The 27,498-nt window shown below is 47.9% G+C and overlaps 1 protein-coding gene across 3 annotated transcripts in view; it reads right to left on the minus strand.

Annotated features, from left to right (window-relative positions):
- The window catches only part of LOC116952091 (synaptotagmin-2), a 305,791-nt gene that overhangs the window by 27,158 nt on the left and 251,135 nt on the right, over window positions 1–27,498 (minus strand). For all 3 annotated transcript variants that reach the window (XM_032971142.2, XM_032971134.2, XM_076072826.1), the window contains 3 exons: window positions 27,044–27,160; window positions 20,980–21,147; window positions 17,242–17,409 (listed from right to left, as the gene is read on the minus strand). In XM_032971142.2, coding sequence (XP_032827033.1) covers window positions 17,242–17,409; window positions 20,980–21,147; window positions 27,044–27,160 — 453 coding nt within the window. The remainder of the gene's footprint in view (window positions 1–17,241; window positions 17,410–20,979; window positions 21,148–27,043; window positions 27,161–27,498) is intronic.

Genomic DNA, 27,498 nt, shown 5'->3' on the forward strand with positions numbered 1-27,498 from the left:
CCCTTGTTGGCAATCACAGAGGTCAGACGTTTCTTGTAGTTGGCCACCAGGTTTGCACACATCTCAGGAGGGATTTTGTCCCACTCCTCTTTGCAGATCTTCTCCAAGTCATTAAGGTTTTGAGGCTGACGTTTGGCAACTCGAACCTTCAGCTCCCTCCACAGATTGTCTATGGGATTAAGGTCTGGAGACTGGCTAGGCCACTCCAGGACCTTAATGTGCTTCTTCTTGAGCCACTCCTTTGTTGCCTTGGCCGTGTATTTTGGGTCATTGTCATGCTGGAATACCCATCCACGACCCATTTTCAATGCCCTGGCTGAGGGAAGGAGGTTCTCACCCAAGATTTGACGGTACATGGCCCCGTCCATCGTCCCTTTGATGAGTGAAGTTGTCCTGTCCCCTTAGCAGAAAAACACCCACAAAGCATAATGTTTCCACCTCCATGTTTGACGGTGGGGATGGTGTTCTTGGGGTCATAGGCAGCATTCCTCCTCCTCCAAACACGGCGAGTTGAGTTGATGCCAAAGAGCTCCATTTTGGTCTCATATGACCACAACACTTTCACCCAGTTGTCCTCTGAATCATTCAGATGTTCATTGGAAAACTTCAGACGGGCATGTATATGTGCTTTCTTGAGCAGGGGGGCCTTGTGGGCGCTGCAGGATTTCAGTCCTTCACGGCGTAGTGTGTTACCAATTGTTTTCTTGGTGAATATGGTCCCAGCTGCCTTGAGGTCATTGACAAGATCTTCCCGTGTAGTTCTGGGCTGATTCCTCACCGTTCTCATGATCATTGCAACTCCACGAGGTGAGATCTTGCATGGAGCCCCAGGCCAAGGGAGATTGACAGTTCTTTTGTGTTTCTTCCATTTGCGAATAATCGCACCAACTGTTGTCACCTTCTCACCAAGCTGATTGGCAATGGTCTTGTAGCCCATTCCAGCCTTGTGTAGGTCTACAATCTTGTCCCTGACATCCTTGGAGAGCTCTTTGGTCTTGGCCATGGTGGAGAGTTTGGAATCTGATTGATTGATTGCTTCTGTGGACAGGTGTCTTTTATACAGGTAACAAGCTGAGATTAGGAGCACTCCCTTTAAGAGCGCTTCCACCAGGATATACTGGACTTTGAATGCCGCTAACAAGGACAGTATAACGAGAACATGATGGGAGACTACATTTGGGGGCTGATTCGTGAACGTGATTTACAGTATAATAGTAAATCTCGAAAAACTACTCCCTTCTAAATCTTTTATAGTAATATTTGTATTACTTTAGTATAAATACACGTACATTTTCATTCATACGTTGTTTTTTTCTGACTTTGTGTGAACGAAAAGACACAAATTCGCCCGTTTTCTCATTGACAATAGGTAAATTTCAAAATATCACTGTCTTTGTCACAAAAGCAAAGTTAGTAGGGAATAATAGCCATTTCATATACATTTTAGGCATGAGCAATTACGAAATAACACTTACTACCCAGGAACAAAAACTGTGTTCCATAGTGTAATATAGGTTTTTTTTGGGGTTAGATCACGTAAATATCAATGTGTCTTTAAACCTGCCACCACCCAACACAGCCAATAAGTAAAGTTTGTGACATAAACAGAACATGCCAATTCGTTAATAGTGCAGCACACCGGTGGTGTGATGGAAAGCAAATCGTTTGTTTCTCAAAGCTGAAACGTAGCAGTGCACGCCAAACTGCATTAAGGCGAGACGCGAATGCCAAACGAAAGTTTTCATTGACGCTCAGTGATCGATTGCGGATGTTAACCATGAATATTCCACTCAAAGTGAAGGTGCTAGGAAAAACCTCAAACGAGTTCCAAGACTGCGTGTGTTTTTTCAGGAGGCACCTGCCGAGGGCCATTTTGCCAATTTCTTAAGGCTTATTTTGTTGTTGTTGTTGCACGTCAGTATAAGTTGCAGCAGTGCACACAATGGTCATTTAATTAAGGAATGAATTCAGTTCAATAGTACCTCGGTATACGTCGTTAATTCGTTCCAGAAGGTAGGAGGACTCATACCGAAAATGATGAATACCAAACGAATTTTTCCCATAAGAAATTAAAGGAAAGGAAATAATCCGTTCCAGAGTATAAGAAATGATATTTTACATGGCGTATTATATACATAACATAATGTAGACACTACTTATTATTACTAAAATGCATACATACATTAAAATAAATGCATAAATAAATTAAAATAAATTGAAATAAAAACACCGTACAGGCAGACCGAGGAGCGGCGCTTTGTCTCAGTCATGAACGGGGTCTCCACGGGTACCTCGGTGACTCATCCCGACCCATACAAGTTCTAGCAAGCGCCTCGTATCCCAAGATATTTTTACCTCGTCAAAAACACGACGTATACCAAATTGGACGCATTCCAAAGCGGTCGCCGTCTACCGAGGTACCACTGTAGATTAAAGCTTCAAATAATGCGTTTCACTCGGTGGCATATTGCGCAACCCTTTCGCAGTCAAACTCTCCCAAAAAAGAATAAGCTAGTCTGCTTAAATATCAGCTGCTTAGTATTGAACAACACCTCATATAAATGTGTGTGCGCGTGTGTAAGAAAGGTGAATAATTTTTAATTATCAAGGTACAAAATAAAAAAAAATGCAGCGGCTCCGAAAACCTTGAAAAATGAAAGGTCATAGGCACTTGCGCAAGGTCTTTTCCCCAACAATAATTCAAATTGGAACTTTAAGTTCCAAATCGAATGGAGCCAGTAAATCTCATTTCCCTGCTTGTCAAGATGACAAGAGCAACCTTTTAAAAAAAAAAAGTGGCAACAGCTTTGGCAAAAAAAACGGAGCCGCCGCCGCCGACGCGGGCAGCTTGCTTGGCGGAGCGAGACGGGATTTGATCTCTTTGGGCTCTCGCCCCGTCCACATCGCGTGACCTTATAAGCCCACGGAGTTGTTCTCCCATCGTGCGGGTCGAGGGAACCCAACAATGCGTGGGGAGGTGGGGGTGGGGAGAGAAGCGCGCGTCCCGTTTCTCTGAAAAGATTCGGCCCCGGCAGAAATAGGGCTCAGGCCACCGTAGTTTGGCGCTAATAGCGCAAGTGTGCAGACTAATCCAACTTTCTTTTCCGAATGCCATTGCGCTCGACTTATCAGTGCGCTGCAGGCCGAATTACTGGACGGCTTGGGAAATAGGGGTTAAGCTACGAACTTTTATATATGTATGAGCGAGATACGGAATGGCGAAGTTTTTAATTTATTTTTTTTAAATGCAGTAACTCGTACTATACAAATGTGAATGCTGCTTTAACCTCCGGTCAGGAGACAACTCAGAACGTCGTCTCTATGGAGTCAATACAATATTTACCACTATTAGCGAGTACCTATTAAGGCTAGCACAGTATGCGAGATGGTGGTGTGGCCAGCAGCCAGCACCATGCCTTTGCGTCCCAAGAACTGATGTTTACAAGTCCGTACTCATTTAAAGGTGGGGACAGACCTAGGATTAGTTTCGATAATTACCACCGATGTTAGCCGTGGGCAGGAATTAAACCCAAGTGGCCAGGTTCATATCGCAGCACGCTTAAACACTGCGCCACTACGCCATGGCCCTTCTACACGCATGCACGCACAAACACACACGCCCACATTCACACTCACATACACAGATGTACTCACACGTACGTGTAGATTTACAAATGTTCACTTGGAGGACACACGTAGCTAGACACACACACTTATCACAGAAATAACGTGATTATTGCGTATGTAGAACTGTCAAATTAGACATTCAGCTTATTAACATATTGTATTCGAACTCCAGCACTCCACGACTAACGATCCATTACTGTGGCTCATATATAATTGATAAACAACAAGACTAAATGTCCTCACGCTCAAACAAATGGTGAATGATGAATACATCCCAATCTTATAAATATGGGTGCATAAAAATAGTTGGACGTGATGGGGTTTTTTTTGTTGGCTCTGAAAAGCAAATTCATTTTTACAAAGAGCCATTACAACATTTTAGTGGCATGGCATCTCCAAAAGCACCGTAATATAGTCCCAAACAAAATTTATTGTTCCTCCTGAAATATGTAATTTATTTACTTTCCAACGATCAAACAATCAATATTTACACTGATGCACTGTTACATTTTTAACGAGCTAAAGATATCAGATCGAGGAAGGGCATGATGAAGCGCACAATAAGCTAAAGCCATCACAATGCTTTAATCGCAGCCTTCTCATCTCCTGGCTCGTCTTTGATTGGGATATGTGTCGGGGCCGGTCCAGGGTTATGCTTGGACCGTAAGAGCGCCACGGTGGCGACATGTTAACTATCTCGCCTGGTATGCAGGAGGTCGTGGGCTCAATCCCGACCATGACAACTGTATATTTGGAGTTTGCATGTTCTCCCCGTGGTTACGTGGATTTTTCTCCGGGTCCTCTGGTTTTGTCCCTCCACGTTTAGAATCAACATGCGATTAAAGTATTTGGCTTCACAAAAAATAATAAACGTGATAAGCCGTTTCGTTCACCTATCATTTGTAGCCAGGTCGCTTCTGAATAAGAGCTCCAGACAGCTCAGTGGGCTTTGCCTGGTAAAAGAAAAAAAATGAATTGGAATCACTGCTGCTTTGACTGTGCACTGCCAGAAGGCCATACGGCTGATGGGTTGTGTAAATATATATTTTTAATTTCATGTGGAAAGACGGATATTTGAAGGATTGTCAAATCTAGATTGATTGTCCACCTTGTTTACTTTGATTGGGATGTGTCTTTCTTGACTACAACTTACAGCACATTGCTGCATATCTCTACCTCAAACCATTTACCAAATGGCGAAACCTGACCATGCAATCACGAGGCGGGCGGGGGGGGGCATTAGCCTTGTGGTTATCGCAAAAGACTATCATGAGCTCGGTGACCTGAGTTGCATTTTTGACCATGGCAAGTGATATACAAACTAGTCCGGGCCACGCCGTCATTAGCCCCGTACTGACCAGCGTTGTGAAGCATGATCAAACCACCCCGATGAGGCGTGGCTAGGCCTTCATTCAGAAGTGGATTCACGGAAGAGATGTTTCGTTTCAATCAATTTACTTTGTAAATATAAAAAACACACAAATATAAAATATGTATATAGCTCAGCTTTTGAATATCAGCTTCGATTTCTGTTAAATATATCTTGATATTCTGTCTGAGAGGTCTTCCAAAAAGCCAGAGGCAGTCCGCAGAAAGGGAAATATGGATGCAGTTCACCCTCGTTAGCACTCATCTGTGAACCGCGTCCAACTACGGACTGCCAACGAGAGCCCCAGAGTGCTGGTTGAGTGCTCATGATGGACTGTGATGCATGCCCACCGGTGAAGCATGCCCAGCTACAAATTGACAGGTCAAAAGTGAGAGGGTCTGCCTATTCTGCTCTTGAAATTCACTTCGTCCATTCCTCCATCCGTCTCATCCACCACGCCGAGTTCAACCAAAGAAAAGAAACAGAAACGGCTTCGCTCGGCGATTTTCTTCTCGTGCCGCTCGTCTTTGGAATTCCCTTCATATCGTCTCTTTTTTACCCCAAGCTCTTATAAACTTATTAGATTCAAGAAATGCAATTTACATTGAGCAATTTATACCTCCGATAGTGCTATCTGAGCCTTTGGGAAAGTCCTCAGCTGATACGTAATTTTTTAAAAAATGTCTACGGGTGGCGCTCAGCCAGTGGTGGAAATTCCACATTCTTAGAAGCAGAATTTAAAGTGGTTAATGTCTAATTGCGAGTGAGACACGCTCGCCGCCGCGAGTACCACTCAGCCAGACACCAGAAAGGCCCAGAGTTTTATATGGGTCCTCATAAAAGCTCATCAGCGAACCATACCCAGCTGCAGGCTGTCAAAGAGACCATTGAGTGTTATAATGGCTTTCAATGGGGCTCATTTGTGAGCCGTAAAGAAGGAGCAATCATTAGGGTTCATTATCTTTATAACGATGATTACCACTACATTTTTGTTTGGCTCTGCCGACTTTCCAATCAACTTACCAATCCTGCTCCCAAAGACCTCAATGGGGGGGGGAGGGGGGGGGAAAGGTCTTTCTCGTCAAATGCGCACAATAAACATCTGCCACTTGTCCCAAGCACTGGCATGTCAGTTTTAGCCAATCTCACGATGAACACAAGCAGGGGCCCATTATGTGTTTGTTGTTGTTGTAGTATTTATCTTGTTCAATGGTGCATTCAGCTGCACGTCATGAGATTAAAACATTTCCACTTGGAACTCTGAGAGCCAAACAGGGCATCGCAATGTGTCACGGAACAACTGTGGAAGAAGATACTGCTGGGGCCTAGTTTGTATTCTGGTAGAAATGCAGTTTCTGCTCAAGCTTGGCAGACAACACAATTTGCCGCTAATTTTGGTCATTTTTCTACAGTCGCGCCAATTGGACTCTGGGGCATTATCATTATGACAATAAAACCAATAAATTAGTGTTCAAATAGCTGGACAGGCAAACTAATTGAAAACCCACATCTACATGTTGGGTTCTGTGTGCATTTGGATGGCTCTGTGGTTACAGTGTTCAACATCCAAGATGAAACGCTGCTTGCAGAGACAGCTCAACCCATCATCCACCGACGGTTATTAAAATTACGACTTCTTTTTTTGGGGAAGTACAACAGTGGTCGTTGAATGCAAACTACCGGCTCGTATGCATATTGAACTTCTGTCGCACCGGACGTGGCCTCCACCATAGGAATGTGGAGTTCTCACCACTACCCCGGGTGCAACCACATAGCCGGGCACCTTCTCGTACTCACTCGAGCTGGGAGAGACTTTGGCTATTTACTTTTGTTTTTTACAACCATTGATGACCTGGCTAAGTTGACCTGGCCAGGTCATTCGCGCCTCTGATTAGCACGGCTGGCTAAGTACGGTGCAAAAGAAGTTTAACATACATACATACATACACACGTAGGCATTCGCGACCAATATTATTCATAATAAAGGTTTTTCGGTTTGATCACGTTATTTATAAATGTGTCGCAACCCTTCACCACCCGACACGGCCAATCAGTAAAAAAGTGTCACGTTGACTAAAGACAAATTATTCACTGCTTTAGCCCACCGGTGTGTTGAAGAGTGAATCCACAATATTTACAATTTTGTCAACGTGACACATTTTTTACTGATTGGCCGTGTCGGGTGGTGGAGGGTTGCGATACATTTATAAATAACGCGATCTAACAAAAAAAAAACCTTATATTATGAATAAATTCACACGCACGTAAGTTCAGAACCCACTACACTTAAGACATCGATTTAATCACTGAAAACTGGATCCCAAATTCCAAACCCAAGACGTCAGGAGGCGTCACAGCTCAGTGTACCTTGGCATGGGGCATTATGAAACATTCAGAGGCTCCCTGCAACCTGAAGCCCAATGGCTTCTCCGGTGACCCAGTTTTGAGCTGGAAATCCTGGCCAGCTTTGCAGAGTCAGCTTCATTTAATTTAGCGAATGCGTTTCACACGTGTCATACAGTTAAGAGCGCCAGATATGCAAGAAAATTTAAGAAATACTCATGCTTGTCAATGTTATGCATTATTTGAGTGGACGTCAGCTCCACGTAGCCACAGAGCCACGTGGCAGCCTCCCTCCTCCTCCAGCACGTGCAGGACAACAACAACAACAGCCACCAGTACCACCCGGCACGCCCTGACGGACTTCACGTTGCGGAGACTATGGTGCGCCCTCGGTCTCCTGGCCCATGGTACTCATAGCGGCCGGGCTGTCGTGGAGCGGCAGCACGATTGCCCCATCGATGTTCGGAAAGCGGCGTACACGCGCTGGCCCCGGCCACACCGGGAATCGGTGCGGCCGAAAAACCCGCTGGCGCCTTGGGAGGTCGCCGGTGGGTTTGGTTGAACCGCATCATTAGCGCGCGTGGATCCTTCCCTGTATTTGCAATGGGAGGGGGCGTGAGTTGTTTGTGCCGAATGGTTTCTCGTGCCGGCCCGGATACACACGCACACAGTAGTCCTCAATTGGGGAACAGACGTCGGCCGGAAGCCCCTCTGTGTCCCATTACCGCATCGGCTGCCCGAATCCCTGCCGCGGCCAGTCAGGCTGGGCTGGCGTGAGAGGGGTATCGCTTAAAAAAACAAAACGCCACTTAAATTATGAGGGGATGTTGAGAGAGAGAGAGTTAGGGGTATAGGATAGGATGGGAAAGCAGCGGCGGTGGGGAAAGGAGTTTGTTGCGTTCATTAAACAAATGTTGCAAAGATGGATTCATCTGGTAGGGCCGTTGGTCGATGGATTTCACATCCAAAACGGTTGCCTTGTCCGTTTATTTTTAGTTGGCGTGTGCGCTCGTATATCTGTGCAATGTGCAAATACACGGACCGTACATGTGCGCACGTGTATGATACGTGGGTGTGTGTGCCTGTGCACGTATGGAGAGATATATTAAGTAACACGTTGCGGGAAGTCAACAGTGGCCGACTAATTGGCAGCTATCTTAGTTTGTATGCTTACGTACAGCAAAAACAAAGCTCCCCCCTATAACCTTAACAGGCTGTTGGGGCAAGTGCGGTTAGCGAGTAGCACCTATGATGGACGGCACGGCGCACGATGGGGTGGGTGGCCAGCACCATGCCCGACCACCTTTGTCTTCCCAGTGGCGATGTTTACACACCGCACCAGGTACTAATATGAGACTGAGTTTACCTAGGGGAGGCCCAGAACCGGTTCAGAAAATCATCACTGGTGTCGGCCCTGAGCGGGAGTTGAACTCGGATCGTGAAGCTCGTAGCGGCAGCGCAGCCGCTAACCGCTACGCGACCGCTCCCCACGTGCAGCGTGCACATTGATTCGCACGATTTGTTAACAGACAAAAAAAACCCTACCGCCTTTTACTCGCTTTTATAATCCTAATCTCGGCATTGCAGAGGCCCAATCCAATGAGAGACACAAGGAGTTTGACATGAATCACCGAGCAAGATCCAAGTGGAGATTTGAAATTGGGTGCCCGTGGGGAACGTGACCATTGTCCAGGCACGCGGAATGCCGGCTGGTGACGGTGTGTTTAGGCCACGTGTCATTTTGGATGTCACCGATTTGTGGGCTGTGTCCCGCAGTGCGCTTGCAGCCACCTGCGCTGCTGCACGTGGACGGACGAGGCCCCCACAGTTGGGGGGGGGGGGGGGGGGACCAGTGGGGAGACCTTCCACTAATAGCGGACAGACGATGATGATGATGGTGACGATGATGATGGTTATAATGGCAATCATGATGATGGTGGTGGTGATGATGTGGATGATGCTGATAATGATGACGGTCATGCTCATGATGATAATGGTGATGATGGTGGTTGTGATGATGAGTTTGATGATGGTGATGGTGGCGATGATGGTGACGATGATGATGATGGTGACGATGATGGAATTGAGTCAACCTTTGAGCCTGTTATTAATTCACAGCCCTCCAATTGCGAATCGGGCATTCTGACCTTGTTGCCATCCAGCAGAATAATTTAGCACATATTTTAACATCTTGAAATTAAACACAAAATATAAAGCAGGGGGATTAGCAGAGAAATCAATTAATAATGACTCACGCGCCTTTTTTCGTATATACGCACCTGAAATTAAATGCTAAACCACGCGGGACAAAGTTGCGCCATTGATCAGCGCCGCTCACGGACGGACGCTCGCAGAGTGCAATCATTTGCGTGCGGCACAATTTGTAAAAAAAAAAAGATTGTGTGTCGATAAGGACAACTGATGAGGCAGCGAGTGTACGTTCAAATTGTCCATGCGCAAAGAGCACGACAAATGCGGGACATGCATTGTTGGGTCACACAATCGCACGGGGAAACTTAATTGCGGTTGCAAATATTAATTCTCCACCACACCACAGACGATTTGGGTCGCGCCATCGTTAGAAGTGCTTGACTCACGATCGGACAGAAGCCGAGACTGAAGGAGCGGTTTGCGGGTTGACGATGATCCACGTTTGATAGAGTGCGCTCTAATATGCCGGGGGCATTTCAGGACGCTCTACATCCTCACATCTCATCGTCTCAACACATTTTGAAAGGGCACCCCCCCGCCGCCTCCTCCTCTCGCTCCCACCAGTGGCAGCTGTCCCTGTGTGCATCACGCCGTGACACTCGGCGCCTGCGACCGCAATCGGGCATTAGTCTGCCAGCAGGGGGCGATGACTGTGATGCGTTATCCCAATCGAGTTAACGTGCGGGTCCATGATACAAGTGTCCGCTTCGTGGGAAAGTCAACAGCGGTCGTCGTGGGAACCTAGAACACCGGGGCAGGATAGCCAACACAGATGAGACCTCCCTACACTGACATGCAGCGGCTTTAGCTTGACATTTGAATTGACTTGCTATCATCGAGTCTTTTGCTGTATACCATGGCGAGGCAGCCGAGCAATAAAGTATTTGTAAATGTCAAACAGCAAAATCTCGGTTGTAAAATCCCACGGACGTTTACAGTTAAAAATGCCGACGAGTTTATCGCCACTGGAGGAAAGAGTCGTGGGCCGTAGCGGTTAGCGCACTGAGCGTGTTTGATCCCTGGCCACGGCGAACATCGGTGGCGAGTGAAATTTCAACCAGTCCCAGCCTCCCCCCCCCCCACACACTTTATCGACCCACACAGACCAGCGTGGTGAAGTATGGTCAAACAACCCCCATGATCAACACAGAAGTGGACTGACAAAGGGCTGTACATTCTTCTTATTATGTATTAAAGTAGCATTTGTAAGTAGTATAAAGGATCAAAATATGCTAAGCTACTAAATGTAATATTACTCACAGCCATTCACGATCACAGAGCTCTATAATAGTTTTCACATAGATATTTTCCAGTGATCACTATTCACAAGCACAGCACACGTGGTAAAAACCCGCCAAACCCTTGTAACGAAATCTATTGAAGCAATATCCATATAGAGAGCATTCCAAAAAGCATCCTCCCCAACTAAGAAAACAAATATGAGTGGTGGCGGGTGAGTGTCAGGTGAGTGGTGGCGGGTGAGTGTCAGGTGAGTGCTGAGTGCGAGTGTCTAATGGGTGGCTGGTGAGTGGTGAGCGTCAGGTGAGTGGTGAGTGTCAGGTGAGGGGTGAGTGTCTCGTGAATGTTTGGTGTGGGTCAGGCGTGTGAGGGGACTTGTCACGTCACAACGGCCTCCAGCAGCCAATGACCAAACGTCAATTATTGTGAAATAGCAATAGTACATTACAAACTATTAACAGCAAAGTCTCTATAAAATAAGGGTGCAGCCATGCAATTGCTTTTTCACATCACCGCTGTGGAAGGGACTCTGGAGGGTATTTTGGCCTTTTATTCCACAGTACCCAAAGCCTTTCTACCAACAAGTCAAGATTCCATCCACTACTGAAACGAGTATTGGTTGCTATTTTTTCTATAAATTATTAGCCCTGAGCTAGCAGCGGACATTCCACATTCCCTTTCCAAGGAGATGCGTTCGCGACAATACGATGCCCGCCCCTGTAGATGATGGACAGCCGCGTAATGGTGCACAGGTCGCTTAAATAGACGTTGCTGAGAGTGAGCGGGAGTAGCTGAATAGATACATATCAATGAGGGTAAATGGACATCATTGTAATATATTACACTAAGAAATGACTGAAAGTCACTTCAATGGATCTGTCAGAAAGCGAATGGCGGTCGCTTTATCTGCTTGAGAGTAAATTAAGTAAAAAAATAAAATCCTAGTAGTGCCTCCGTGCTCAAGCAGGCACGGAGACAGAGCTTATCTGTGTTGGTGGGCTCCGAGCCAGTGGTGAACAGTCCACTTTCCTATGACGGGATTCGTACGTCCGTAATACATGGGCTGTATTGACTACCTACAAAATAGTGTTGATGTTATCAACCACGAAACAAACTCGCAACATTCGTCGACGCCGTTGCCTTGCGACGCAGTACTCTTTAATAGGCTGACGTTCCGGGCAAAGGCCCTTCTTGACAGCAGAGAGAGAGAGAGAGAGGGGGTGAGGGAAGTGAGATTGACCAACTTATAATTGGCAACGCAGTTTCCTCAACTTACTGTTTTAATTACCAACCGTGGATAGAAGAATGGGCTGAGCCAATACCCGACGAGGAAATGAATTGGCAATCAGCCGAGTGCTATGACCGCAGCAGAGGCACTTGGCTCTGAACGGCAATCACCGTACGATTGCAAAAACGGAGCAATTTCGCAGATTCTCTCTTCCTTCGCGGCACCCGGTCAGCGCGAGCGACGTTTGCCATCTGGCAGACCGCGCGACGGAACATTTTCATCATCGCAGCCCACGCCGATCCGCGTACACAGCTTTGTAACAATGGCCTGGTGTTGCGAAAGCTTTGATTGGTAATTTTCGCGCAAATTACCGTCGATTTCTCAGCGCCCCCCGCGCACACGCGCCAGCTCCAAACGCGGTGGGAACGTGCGCGGAGTTTGTGCTGCGTCCGCCGCCCCTCGGCGATTCCTAAAGTGTCCGCGTGCGTGACCTCCTGCCGGGCGCTATTGTCAGTGTGCCGTCGTCACATCGCCCCTCGCATCTGTTCCCAATTATAAGGTAGCAGGGATGCAGTAAGGAACATTCGCCAGACACATTTCATAACAATGACCGTTGTACATTTAGCCGGCTGGCGGTGGCTGCGGGCGCCTGTAACCCGGCGCTCGCGGAGGCGAGGGTTGGTGCATCACGCAGGGATGTTTCGAAAGTCCCTTCCCGTGGGCTTTGAGGTGCGAAAACATGAATTTGCCAGGAGAAGGCGGTTTTTTAGCAAATATGTGGAGTCCACCTGTTACGTCTGTATGATGATGGTGTGCTGTCACTTTGTACGCATTGGTTTTCTACAGAGCATCCGGTTTCCTTCCAGATGTAAACGCTAATGAATTAGCCGATAGCACCTTAATATATGGAGGACCACAGAGCTTGGGGGTGGCAGGGAGGGCAACATTTTTACTTTTCAGAATGATTACGCTCGCAACGTTTTGGTTATTTTCCTTCAGGGAATATTTACGCGTCGGAATTCTGCAGACACGAGAGGATATCCTTCTAAACATTCTTACCGAGAGGTAGTCAAACCCTACCGGCCATTCTGATAGCGACTGGCCTTGTCACAGTCCTGAGAGTCGGGAGTCTCGCAACGCAATAATCTTTGCGGCGAGCCATCAACCCTTCTTCAAGAGGGCAGGATTCAACGAGCCAGGCGTTGGGACGCTCCCTTGCGTAGAGAGCCACGCGATTTGCTTGTTAGTCACGACAAAGGACAGTTCCTATTTATCATTCAGGTAGCGGGGCTGTTTGACAGTTAAAATTCGAGCCTCGTTTTCGACAGCTCCTTCTTGCACAGGGCTGTCACATTAATAAAAGTTGGACTGCTCTCTCTTAAAAAAAAACACAACAAACACCACTGCCATTAATCGACCATCACTTGACAGTGTGAAATAGCAGAGTGTGGGCTTCTTCATCAGTGTCAAGCAGTTTGCCTGAGAGGTTCTAATGTGCACGTGTGTGCCCGCAGTGCAAATTCACTCCCGACATTCGCACGCACACAAAGATCCCCCGTGTAGCCTCGAACAGACGGTTGGGGCAAGTGCTGCTAGCGAGCACCTATGAATGCCAGCACGTCACACGAAGTAGGTGCGTGGCTAGCACCACGCCCGGCCGCCTTTTTCTCCCTGGTGGGTGATGTTTACACATCGCTCCAGGTACTCATTTAAGGCTGATTCGATCCAGGGGAGGCTCCGGTAAACGCTGCTGTTATTGGCTGCGAGCGCGAATCGAACTCGGGTCACCAGGTTCGTAGCGCACTGCGCTCCCCGCTCCGCTGCCGCTCCCCACGTCGCACGCGCACACAAACGCAGAGATGCAAATTCGTACGCGCGCACAATTACGACGGCGCCCCTATTCTCCCAGCAAGACTCTTGATGCCCACGGCTGCTATTTAGCCAGGCACGTCGTTACGAGGGGGTTGTGTGGCCACCTCCGTGTCGAGTGCTGACGCTCCCACAATGCACCAGGTACTTATTTAAGGCAGAGTCGGTCAAGGGGTAGGCTCACAACAAGCTCTGAAACCACTTGCCGGTGATGCTATCATCAGTGGATCTGATTCACTGGCTCTTAGTGCAATTCGCTGACCACCTGCGTAGATGTTTTACTCGCCCAACTGACAACGAATGCAACCACGCGTGCGCACAAGTGCACTCGATGAACATTGGAAAAATACAATTAAAAAAATATAAATTAGTTACGGCAGATAGATGTGTTACTGCGACACTTATTTAATCAAGGAGAGCCTCACAAAGTCTCAAGACTCTTGTTTTCAGAAGGGTCCTGCAAAGTTGTTTGGAGTAGGAGGGCGATGACGCTCCGTGGGATACCGGTTGAGTAGTTTGCAGATCTTTCCTTTCAGCATTGCGATATTTTGGCCAGTACGAGCTACGTTGTATTTTATTATTTTATTATTTAAATCGATCATCTATGGGAGAAAAATCAGTGAATCCAGAGGAAACCCACGCAGGACACGGGGAAGAAAATACAAACTCCAAGCAGAAAGGTGCCCGAGTGAGGAATAAAACCCAGGCGCTTCTTGCTGTGACGAATTGGTGCGAATGCTGCGCCACTCTGCACACCCGATAATGCCGGAGCGTCCTTTACTTACTCAGGAAAACCTCGATTCAGTGCCAAGACACTTTTTTTCAGGAGATGCTAGAGATGCTTGGCCAATTTCCTCTTTGAGCATCTTAGTGCGTGGAAATGCAATTCAGAGTAAAGATACAGGGAAAAAGACTGCACAACGGCGATCTTTTATAGACTATCAAGGCGAGCGGTGATAGCGAGCAGCTCACTGAAGGCTTGCCAAGAGCCCAGCGGGTGGGGGTGATCAAAGCTATGCATAGTTGGGTCGACACCACACCATGTACTCATTTAAGGCTGGGTCGACCTAGGGGAGGCCCACACTGGGTTCGGGTTGTCGTGTACGACCGATAGTGTGCATGGCCAGGAATCGAACATTGCTCCCTGTGACCGTAATGCAATAGCCAAATATCCCGCTTGTAGCTATATAGTTTGTTGTAGGCCAAGTGCTGTGAGTGATCACCTATTAAGGTGAGCGCAGTAGATAAAAGTGCTGATGTGGTCAGCACCACGGACAGCAACCTTTGCTTCCCCAGTGCCCCGATGCTTATGCAGCACACCAAGTACCCATTTCGGGCTGTGTCAACAAAGAGGGGACCATGACAGCTTCGGAAACCACGTGCCGTCGATAGAATGAATGGACCTCGAATTAAACGCAGGTCACTGTGACCATAATGCAGAGCGTGAACCACAAGGATATAATACACGCGCGCGCACAGACACATCGCTAACGGAACTTTAAGCCGATGTAATTATGCTCAATGTTACTCCATTCCAAGAGCGACGTAGCAATTCAACAAAGTCTGGGGAAGATGGGAGGGACACTCGGCTCGGCTATTATTCTGCGTTGAACATTTTCCCGTTCTCAGAGCAGAAGTGAGGAAGAACGATTCCTCCCATCCTCCGCTAAAATCGGCTACAATTGTGGAGGCTTTATTACACGGCTTCAGCTGAACAAACATGTACCATTGAACATGCACATTAGCGTACACCCATGCAACACACATTATCAACCCTGAAGGAGATAAAATCCAATTAAAATGAAATTAAAATAATATTTGCCCACTTACAAAAAAGAGGATGTTTCAAGTCTGACAGAAGTCGGAGCCTTTTTGTATTATTTTTAGCTCGGCGTTTTTTTTTTTATCCGATTGTTCAAAGAATATCTAAACGTAGACATAAATAAAAAGTGAATTAGCTTTGAAGATGATCCTGAATTGGTCACGCACATAAAAGGATGATGGAATAAAATCACCATGCATTTAGTTGATGATTTACTACTCGCAGCTGGCAAACCGTTGATGCTGGCATAGAGGATGGGGAGTGAAATCTAAATCGAGGTTCCACTGAAGACAAAAACATTTCAAACACCGTTACATGCCTATATTTTATTGACTATCAAAAGGTATTTGATTCAAGGGAACCTGAAGCAGACACCGTACCGCTCACGTACATGGTGTTCATCAAATAACTAATCGAAATAATCTGCAAATAATGAGCTGCTACACTAAGATTGCATAAACAAAGTAAACATGCAACATTGGGCCAATGCTGGCACGTGGTTGGAAACTGTTGGGCCTACGTTGGCCCAACGTTCAATGTTTACTGGGAAGAAAGGGGCAAAATGTACTTCAGAAGAGGATGCGGATGCAGAGATATGCTCTGAGAAAATATATTTACAGCAATGTTAAAATATATTTCCAAAAATATATGGATTAAAATAAAGGCATAACCAAGCCAAATAAAGGCATATTAGCCTTCTCGGATTTGCCGATGACTTATTCATCACAACAGACAATTAAAATGAATGGCAGGAAACGCCTGAATAACTTTGCAAAGAAGGCTGAAAAAGTTGTATTCCAACATAAATAAAACAAAAGCTGTGCACACAGAGAGCGAAGTGTGCAGATCGAAGTACAATCATTGCTGAGAGGACCACGACTAGGAAAAACATCAGAGTATGTGTGTACCTAGGACAAGAATTAGAGAGGCAGATAAGGATCGATCAAAAATGTGGAAAACACGGGAGGTGAACAAAAGCACGTACGTTTTCCGTGTTTTGAAAAAATAAAACTCAACACTGTCGGTGCTGGAGACATTGGAACGTGTTTTCTGCCAAAAGCATCGGGCGATACAGAAGCAAATGAGTGGATCATGACACAGTTATTTTTCATTTATTTTAAAAGTGGCTGCTTCCGTAACGGAACAAACACTTCTTCTCAAAATTGTTATGCGGTTGTGCGTACTACTCTCTGGCGGGGGGGGCTTCATTTCCCACCGCATCTGTCCGGGTCACTGACCATTTCTCCATCCGGCACACCACCTTCAGTATAACTCTCACTACAGCTGTGGCAACTGCTGGTCACGTGTCTGCTCCAGTTTAACGAGCGATCCAGGAAATATGAATGCAGTTAATGAATGCCTGCCACTATCCAAATGCACGTTTTCCATTACAACGCAGGTGGTAAATGACGTGCGTGCGCGCGTCTTTGTGTGCCTGGGCATGTGCGCCGCGGTGACGTCGACGGCCACTTAGTGGCGAACGGCGTCCGCTGCTGTTGTGCGCGTTGTGATGAGACGGCGAGCGCGACTCACCTCCTCTTTCTCGGCACTGACGAGGTCGCGCCACTCCTCGATGACGTGGCCCAGGTCGATGGTGTTCATGGGAACCTTCACCTCGCCGATGATGTCATGCTTGGAGAATCGGTCAAAGTCGTAGACGGCCATCACCAGGGTCTTGCCGCCCAGCTCCGAGTACGGCACCTGCACCACAAAGATAGAGGGCCCCGCGGTGAGCCTCGCAAGCGCGCCCGCGTGCGCCGGGAGCTGCTTTTAGTGCTTCGTTTGTTGTCCTTGCCCCCGAGCCACCGATGGGCGCGGTTGGCTACGTACGGTGCGAAAGAAGTTCGACACAATGTGCATACTCGGGTCATCGCAGCGCAATAGTGTGTTGCGTGGGCAGCAACGTTGCGTTTGTTGTTGTTGTTTACGTGGTGAGTCAACCTCAGGGAGGCGGCAAGACATGCTTCAGCAGATGATCCCTGCCAAAGGATCAGCAAAGCCAGGAGTTGAACCCGCTGACCTGTGTTCGATTCTCGGCCGTGATTTGTAGCTTCACGATGTCAAAAATACGCGCACACACACAAAACACGTTGTCTCCCCCGCGCCGATGTCCACATGGCACCTGGGTCTGCCCCGTGACCTCCTTCCAGCGGGCGTATGACACTTCACGTGGCCTTAAAGTGCACCTAGCCTGGCACAAGCATCGCGGTGACGTCACCGACCACTTTGTGGCGAATGGCGGTTGTTGTTGTTGTTGATGTTTACACGCCGCACCAGGGTACTCTCGTGACGCTGGGCTGGAGTGGGCCCAAGACTAGTATGGATGTTAGCCATGGCCAGGCATTGAACTTGGGCTGACAGGTTCGTGGTGCAGTGCGCTATCACGCGCACACGCACACAGGGTCACACTGAACACACGATGGATAAATTATTCACCACAATTCTCGGTAAGCCCACGAGTACCAGTACTACGGTGTAGTTGCGACGCCATTACTATGCGTGCACAACAAATACGTGCAAATCAAGGTGTCCGCAGAGTAAATGGGCGTTAGGCAATGGAAATCTCCGTGGGACAGTAACGTTGGTTGATCTGAGAACTGGGCCGAGAGTTACAATGTTTGAAAGAGAATGAACGTGGCTCAGCGATTTCAGTCCGCTGCTCAAATTTAAATCGAATTGGAGGAGACAGCCCCCCCCCCCCGACTTCCCCACCTCAACGATAGCGAGCCAACAAACGATCTGCAAAAGAAAAGGGTTAAAATGTAGTCTTCCGTAAATACTGGGTGTCCATAAAAGCTAACTTGGTGCGTAAATCAGTCGACGGACGTTTCTTTGTAGCCGTGGATACACGACAGTACAATATTGTCGCGCACAGAAACAAGAACACTTGGGAGATTGCCTGAAAGAAAACCCAACAAATGTATATAACAAAAAAATTTAACTTATTACGTTCTCGGGGCTATTACTCATATCTGATGCAGTACATATTGACAGAACATGACACAGCAAATTAAGTACACTTAGGATTATCTCTGCGGTCATTCATTCTGTCCGTTTTCTTTTTCTCTAAAGAGACCGCGGGGGGGGGGGGGGGGGCGAAGCGCCCTGCGCAGTGAAGCGCAGCGATGCAGACGACTCAGACTCAAGGGGGGGGGGGGGCACTGTTCACCGCCGGCACCGTTAACGCGGCACCACAATGATGAACCAAACGGGGACGAGCGGAACGAAGCCACGGCGGATTCCCGGCACGGTCGTTTTGTTGCAAGGGCGTCGTCCCGCCCGCACGCAACAACCGCAGGGCGCCTCCCCCCCTCCACCACATCTCCTTCCTACCCCCTTCCCCCCAACCTCGGCGTCCGATTTTCCGACGTTTGGTGACGCGAAGGCCGCCACCGCTCCGCTCGTGCGGGCGGTTTGCCAGTAGAGAGGCCACGCCGCCAGGTTTATAGTTTCCACAATGGATTCTCTCATTTCAGATGTGAAACTCCACCGCGGTTTGATCGCTCTGTGGATGGCGCATCCAGCCACGCACGCAACCACCCGCACCCACCCAACAAAAATAACAAGAACAACAACAACAACGCGTGTCCATTAGCAAAGCCAAAGTCAGAGCGTCTCTGCCCTGCTATGACGTCCGTAATCGTACGACTCACAAGTTCCCCGATTGCCAGTTGAGTCGCTCGCTAATGCTGGATTTGACATTTTAGCTTCTTGAGGCACGGCGGCGAATATTACCGAACGAAAAATGGGCCGAGCCACTTCTCACTCGACTGACTCCCCAACAAAACGTCGCTTGCTTCGTCCGTCAATATTTTAGACTCCTCGTGTGACGGTGCGGTGTCTTTGTTGTTTTTACTCCGCGCGCTCCGATTGCTTTACTTCATTGCTGTACTTGGATTTGTTTCCTCGTTGCTTTTTGGCATTTTTGGTGGACCAGGCCACTCTTGCTCTACCCAAGGCTCATTCTCGTGCATTGACTTCTTCTCAATAAGCTCAAAAAATTCGCACCCTGGAGGTATCATGAGCCGAGCTGGGCCCTCGACAGGATTTGAACCGCGAGCAAAGTAGTCCGTACGGCGTCGAAGGACGAACAAAGCGTCGCGCGTTTGTGTGACTTGTGACATTTTACTTCCACCGGGCGGTTGGGCGCTTGCAGGTTGTTGGAGAGGTTCCGGGCTCCATTTCCAGGGTGGGGTAAGAGGGGAGGGTGGACAGGGGTGGAACGGGGTAGGTGCAGAGAGAGGGATAGACTTGCGTGGGGCGGGGGGTGAAGGTGGGAAATGGAGCCCGGGGCGATAAAACGAATCCCACTTTTCACGGGAAGTTAACTGTGGTTGCCCTTTAAGAGTGACAGGCCCTGGCTCGGTCGGGGCTGTAAATGCACACGGGCATTTCCCCACGCTCATTCGAATGGAGCAATGCACTGACTTCATTTGAACCTCCTTGAATGGAACGCCGTGCGCTTATGGCGGTGCCGTTGTTGGCACGTACGTGCGTATGCATGTACGCGCGTATGCATGTACGTGCGTATGCATGTGCGCGCGTATGTATGTACATGCGTATGTATCTACGCGCGTGTGTTTGTTGAATTTCTCTCGCACCGTACGTAGTGCAACCGTGCTCACGTTAACTACGAAGCAGGATACACGTGGTGCACTCACTGGGAAGAGTTCATCGTCGTGACATGCTGATCATCGCCAATAACCTTGAAACCAGTGCATGCCTTCTGTTTTGCCCATATGTAATGTATGTACCGGTACTGGCAGAAATCGTAAGACTGATCGCGATAACCATTATATCAATCCCCTGTTAAATAAGCGACATTTTTGATATTATCATACTGCTTTATGGTATTCACTTCGCTTGAGTAAATGCCAATTCTTCACATTGTATGCATGTTTAACTTCTTTCGCACCGAACGTAGCCAACCGCGCTAATCGGAGGTTGCGCCGTTGCCCTCGGTGGAAGGCGTTGACGCGGGGAGCCTATGTCCGATTTCCCTCTCCTCTCTCTCTCTCGTAGCCCAGCAGCTGGGGCCCTTTCGACATAAGGGGGGGACCCCTCCCCCCACCACAGGTGCGGCTGCACCTCCCGGGATGCTCGATGTCTACGGCACTGCACTTCCGTGTGGCTACATCCTCATCAAACTGGCTCCCTGCCGCTCGGCGTGGTCAACCTCCAGTTGATGTTTAGGGACACGGCCTGCGAGGGAGCCACCTCAGCGGAGAGTTTCGAGCCACGCGGCGCCGCGGGCGGGCGGGTTGGAGTCACCTTGAAGACGAAGCTCTCATTGAACACGGGGTTGAGCGTCTTGCGGTGAACCTTGGTCTCGTACTTCTTCTTCTTGTCGGGCATGAGGAAGAGTTTCACGTAGGGGTCCGAGGTGCCCCCCATGTCCAGAGCCGGCAGCTCGGCCGCTTGGATCACCCCGACCGTGAGCTGGCACAGGGAGAGGAGGCAGAGAGGGAGGGTGAAACAGGAGATGGCGCGAACAGAGATGGAATCGAACCGGTAACCTTTCAATCGCAATTCCAGTTTACCAACCGTGACACCATGGCAGCCTCCCCCTGACCAGTGGACTCCCGACTACCTTGTAGTATTTAGATTTCCCAACGGCGCACTGAGATCCCTGGATGAATTTCACCTTATAAATCACCTTACAAATGTAAATGACTATCATTACCTGTCCAAGCCGATGCTAACCCTAACCAGGCAAACCCTTGCTAAAAGGTCGGTGATAATTGAAAAAAATAATCAAAATAAAATAAAAAAAACCGCCACCACGTTTCGATTGCAACACAAGCGGTCGTGATCTTTCTTTCCTGATGACGACCGCTTGTGCGTGTTTTTTTGTACTTGTGAATTTATGATTTATTTACATATTTTTTTTTATCTACGTGACTTTACCGAAAGAACCAAAGAATATTAATTTCTGCAGCCACGAAAGTTTTAAGTCAAAGATCGGTGATGTTAATATTCGATGATGGGCCTGAACCAGTGGTGGAAACTCCACATTACCACGGTCACGGGCCAGCAACCTGTGGCTCCGGTTAAGAACCCGCATGTGGATATTTAGAAACATGCAAAACAATGCTTATGGAGTATGCGGCTGATATGAATTTCCACACGATAAGGCACTTCGTTGAGCTCTCATTTGTGGCCAGGTCGCTTCTGAAAAAGAGCTACATAGCTCAGTGGGCCTTACCTGGTAAAATTAAAATAGCCTTTTAGTCTTTAAGGACTGCTTCGCCATTGTTATTTTATAAAGACCACTGTCTCGTATTCACATGCAATGGTGGCTCTTGAAACAATTTCTTATTTTAGTTGCCAACCCCTGACCATGGTGGAAGGGTCGTTTCTCCACAGTCCCACCACTGGCGACTTCCCACAAAGTGGCACACATTTGGTCAACTCCAGAGGAATCGCGAATCGAATGGCTGAGAGCGTAAGGGAGTTAGAGAAAGATTTAGACACACACACACAGAGAGAGAGAGAGCGCGCACATCACTCTGACAGAAAGATTTCGACGAGAAAGAGGAGCGCAAGAAATAAGGATGAGAGACCACAGAGGAGGAGGCGGTAGGAGCGATCCCTCAACGCGAGCTCTATAATAAGCATGATTTTTTTTAAGACCAGGTGTTGCAATGGAGTTCGATCCACCGCGCCGGCAGCAATGAAGGCATGTCGATGTGTGTGTGTGTTTGGGCAGAACACGGCGGCGCAGAAGCCGATCTCGTGACCTCCGAGGTCACTTAAATGGAGAGATTGAGCACTCGGCCACCGGCCGATTCACTCGATAAAACCTGTCATATTTACTATACGGTCAACAGAACGGAGAGAATACAAAAAATACACCGTGAGGCTCAAGCTATCCCCCCACCTGGATTCTCCAGATAGCTGTGCGAGCGGTGATGTGAAGCAAACGGGAAGCAGCTCAATGAGACGGCGCTCATTGCCATCGGTGGCCCCAAGCCAATGTGGGGGAAATTCCACGTTCTCATGGCAGGGGACAGTTCGCTTCCTACAAAGTGGTGCTCGTTTTGCCATCTCTGAGGAGGTGATGGGGCTGTCGAACGTTGACTAAAATATGCAATTAACAATGTCTGATTGTGAGTTGAGCACTGTGACATCAATGAACGCTCTTTAGTTAATCATCAGGCCAAGTGACCTGACAATTGCAAGGTCACAAGTTCATAAAATCCTGGTCGAAGGTCAACCTGAGGCTCAACAGAATGAGTACCACTTTGTGGGAAAACACGAGTGATTGGTCGATGGTGCCTGGAGGTGTGATGCATGGATTGGGCAGAATAAACCACAAATCATGATTACAAGACTGGCCCCTGCCATAGAAATTTGGAATTTCCACCAACGGATTCAAGGCCATCAATAGATATATGTGCTGTCCCTTTGCTCACTGAAGCAGGGAGATAGTCTGGGAATAAAATTTTCTTAAACCCCCCCCCCCCCCCATAGACCACCGTAGGTTTAAATAGCATGTACGTATGTTGAACTTCTTTCGCACCTTACGTAGCCAACCTTGATAATCCCAGCATGACCTGCTGTTACCGGCAAAAAAAAATCCTCAAAGTTTGTATTAATAATATTTTCTAAAAAAATATGTAATACGCGACGTTTCAGGCGATGGCCCATATTTGGAGCACATAAGAGAGACCAGAGGGACATAGGCGCCCCTCTGTGTGTGCTGCATGCGTTAGGGTTGTCTGTGATTGGTCCTTGTGCACCACTACCAACGCGGCAGCATCAGCACGTTAATGTTGTTGTTGTTGCTGTTGTTGTCGCTATAGGCATTAATAATGTAGTCGGTGGATGATTGGTGCTTATGGGACTGTTTTTATTTTTTACAAAAATCCCAGTGACTGTTCCCCATAAGCAGGAGACTTGAACTCCATTCAATGCCTGGAATGTATGTGTGTGTATATATATAAACACACGCAAATATATGTTTTTCTGCACGGCATCATGTGCATGAAGGCGTAATGACAATCCCTCATTGGCCAGCGACAGGAAGAGAGAGTGGATATTAGAGTAACGATTCAGGGGAAATGTTGTTTGTGCACTCATATTGGTACATGTCATCTGATACAATCATCTCTGAGCTGCCGGCAGGATAACGAGCCTGTGTGCGATGACAGCTCATAAGCTGCCTATTGTCGGCGCAGTAATGAACCGATCCTACCTTTTGTATGTAAAAAAAACAGCTCCGGTGCTAAGGATTTCCAGCCAATGCGGTCTGATGCACATTCGCAGACTATTTGCCTAACGTGTTGAAGGAATATAAAAACAATTTAAACATTTTTATTTATTTTACCAGGTAAGGTTCACTCACTAAGCTGTTTATCTCTTTTCCGGAAGTGACCTTGCCACAAATGGTAGCTCACCGAAGTGGCTCATCATCATGCGGAAATGTATAACTACTTCGTCTCGTATGCAGGAGGTCGTCGGTTCGATCCCGACCCTGACGCCTGTATATTTTGACTTTGCTTGTTCTCCCTGTGGTCGCGTGGATTTTTCTCCAGGTTTCCCCTCTACGTTTATAATCAACATGCCGTTCAGAGAATTTGCCTGCTGCTATACATTTACACTTGACAAGCCACTTCGCTGAGCTATCACGTGATGGCTAGGTCGCTTCTGAGAAAGAGCTACAGAGCTCAGTGGGCTTTACCTGGTAAAATAAAATTTAAGTTAATAAAAAAATATAACAAAACACAATATTCCCCGTACTTACAACGCACCTAAGTAGACCCTGCGTTAAATGCACTGGTTAACACCACAAAATCATATTTTGTTTTATTTAGACTGGAGAAATCCGATGAGCTGCACTGACTAACATAGCCCCCTGTCTCCCCCCATCGTTAACACCGCTTGCTAGACGCCGTTGAGCCCAATACACCTCGGTTTCCAGTTGAGGTTGTAACATTGCACCAATGCATTGACAAACAGGGGTTCGTAAGGCTCACGATACACGCGTTGAATCAAAGGCGCAGGTAACCCACGGTTCATAAGCCATGCAAATCGCTGCAGATTGTTTTTGCTGGAAACGTTACGTACAGTCTAGCGCAGCGGACAAAAGCCGTACAAGATGAGAAAGGAGGGGTGAAAAAAAACACCGTTCACAATATAAACGAGACGGTAAAAACAAAGGCAACGAGTAACATTGAATTTTGATTTAAAGCTTTCGTGACTGCAGGGATTCATATTCTTGGTTCTTTCGGTAAATTCTTGCTGTGGGTTTCACACCTGATGATGATTGCTTGTGTTTCAGTCGAAATGTCGTGAGAATTTTATATTTTTATATTTTTTATCATTATTTGATTGTTTCCCTTCTACGTGACTTTACCGAAAGAACCAAGAATAAGTAACATTGAATTCGAATTTTGATTCAAATCGTGGCCCTGAATCGTGACAATTCATTGCTTCACAGGGTGGGGGGGGGGGGGGGAAGCGAGCAGGGTGAATGCTCAGCACATGTTGGTTATCACTTTACCCTTTCACACTTAGATGACCCCCCTCCCGGTACATAACTAATGCAACCCACACACCTCATGCACCACAGTAGCCTCTGGACCTAATGAACCTTGGCAGCCCCCATAACTAACATAACGTAGTGGGCCCCACGTGCCTAGTGTGCCTCTGTAACTAACGCACCTGGCTGAATCGCATATAATACAAATGCAGAACCCCCTTCTCTAACAGAGCCTGGTGTGGCTTTGGCAGGGTGTATGTACTTGATGGGCCTTGGCCCTCCCTCGACCTAATGCATCTGACCAGCACATCTTGTACTCTTGCCATTTATTCGTTTTATCTCCTGTGCCCTAACCGCAATAATAACAGCACGAGCGTAATATAACTGATGGTTGAAGACATAATCCACCAGAAGGGGGGAAAAAAGGAGGTATTTAATACTACCGAGTGCGCAATGCACTTTGCGACACTGGACCATGAAGAAAACCCCATGGGCATGCGCTGCATGCTGAGGACTGCGGACTATCGGGGAAAAGAATGGGCAAAATGCAAAATTCATTTTTTTAAGCGTCCTTGTCCGCGCGATGCATTTGTCTTGCGCTAACGCGTGTCACCTCCGCCACCCTCCCAGGAAGATGTATCGCTCGCTCAGGGCACTCGCGGTTTCATTGCGAACGCCGAATGCGTCTTCATCGTGCGCGGAGCCTCATTAGTATGTATTATGAGCCTTTTTCTTCCCCACACTTGAGGATGATAACATTAGCTGCATTTTTTCGTTTAAAAACATTAAAAAAAAATTGCCGGACGTATCGAGGCTTGAAATTGGCAAATCAACAAAACCTCGGGAGCATCTTAAAATGGCAGGGTTTTGTTGTTGTTGTTGCTGCGTTTTGTGGTAAGGCTCATAACAACCGACGAATTGATTTAGATTTTGTCGTTGTTTTAGCTAAAATATATTTATTAATTCTGACACACATTCAAATTACGGTCGAATTACGTTTCCGTCAATGCTCTGCGTACAAATGCGCTCGTCTGAAAGGTCTGCGGAAGAAAAGCTAGGAATTATCACCCCCGGCAGCTTTGGGGAAAAGGGGGCCTCTGGGTAAAATGCCACTTTATTTGCAGACGTAAATAAGCATACGCTCAAGCCACCCACCAACAGAACGTGCTCAGCAGCTTCCACGGAGAAATATAGAAAGCCGCGTGGAAAGGACGCCACGTGTCACGATTCAGGACCAGCGGCACTGAGATTCCGGGTTTTAGACGATTCTTATATGGGCTTCAACAAAAGCATTCGCGATTAAAACGCGCGCAAGCGAGTTGACGGGCTCAGGTCTCGGGCCCTGGTTCACACGTGTGACTTGCACGGAAACGGTGTGCGCCATGAAAGTTTGGCCTTTCACTTCATTTGCTCGATCCATCTCGGAGACCTGAAAATGACTTTGCTTGATTGTCATGCGATCAAAAACCGACGGCATGAAGGAACATCAACCCCCGTCGTGTCGGAAGACAGAGGCATACGTTTCACAGGGGTGTCAGCGATTCACGGGCACGCTGCTCTGGTGTTCTCCTTAGCACAGCGGAGGGAGGGGGTCGCTGCTTTGATCTCCCACCGTGGCAGTTAAAATAATGGGGGGCAGATTTCTTAAATGCCCCCCCCTACCCCCCGCCCGGGCGACGCGGAGCGGGAGATGCGTGGAGGGGTGAAGATGAGTCGCTTGAGATGGGCACAGCCAGAACTTTGAAACGAGAGGGCGGATGCCGTACCCCGCGAGCGATGAGAAACACAGCGACGAGGTCCTGCTGTCAGTTCCACTGTGACAGCGCCCACGTTGGTGGCACGTGCAGGTACCTGGTTGTTCTGGAAGTCGTAATCGATGGAGAACTGCAGCTTCCCGAGCTTCTCCTCCTCCTTCTCTTCCTCCTTCTCATCTCCCTCCGTGAGGCCAGTCTCCAGGTCTTCCTCCGACTACACCTGTGAGCCGAGAGCAAGGGCACGAGACGCAGACAGAGAGGGAGGCGCAGAGAGACGGGGTGGGGGGGGGGGGGGAAGAATCACAAGTCATGAGCGTGAAGGAAGGACCGCAGTGGATGAACAGAGTTCACGGCATGGGCAGCACAATATCCTGACCGCACTGGCAATGTGGATCTTTTAAACGTGGGGAGGAGACGCCACTCGTGAGTGATGGTGTGACTTAAAGACAGCAGATCGACACCTACCATGGTGATACCAGAGTTGTTCAGCCTTGATTGAGCGGTGGGAATTCCTCATTTCCAAGGCAAGGCCAGCATATCTAGAGTAAAATC

The sequence above is a fragment of the Petromyzon marinus genome, chromosome 3 (assembly GCF_048934315.1).
Source record: "Petromyzon marinus isolate PM22_M1 ecotype Great Lakes invasive population chromosome 3, UKy_Petmar_22M1.pri1.0, whole genome shotgun sequence".
NCBI lineage: Eukaryota > Metazoa > Chordata > Hyperoartia > Petromyzontiformes > Petromyzontidae > Petromyzon > Petromyzon marinus.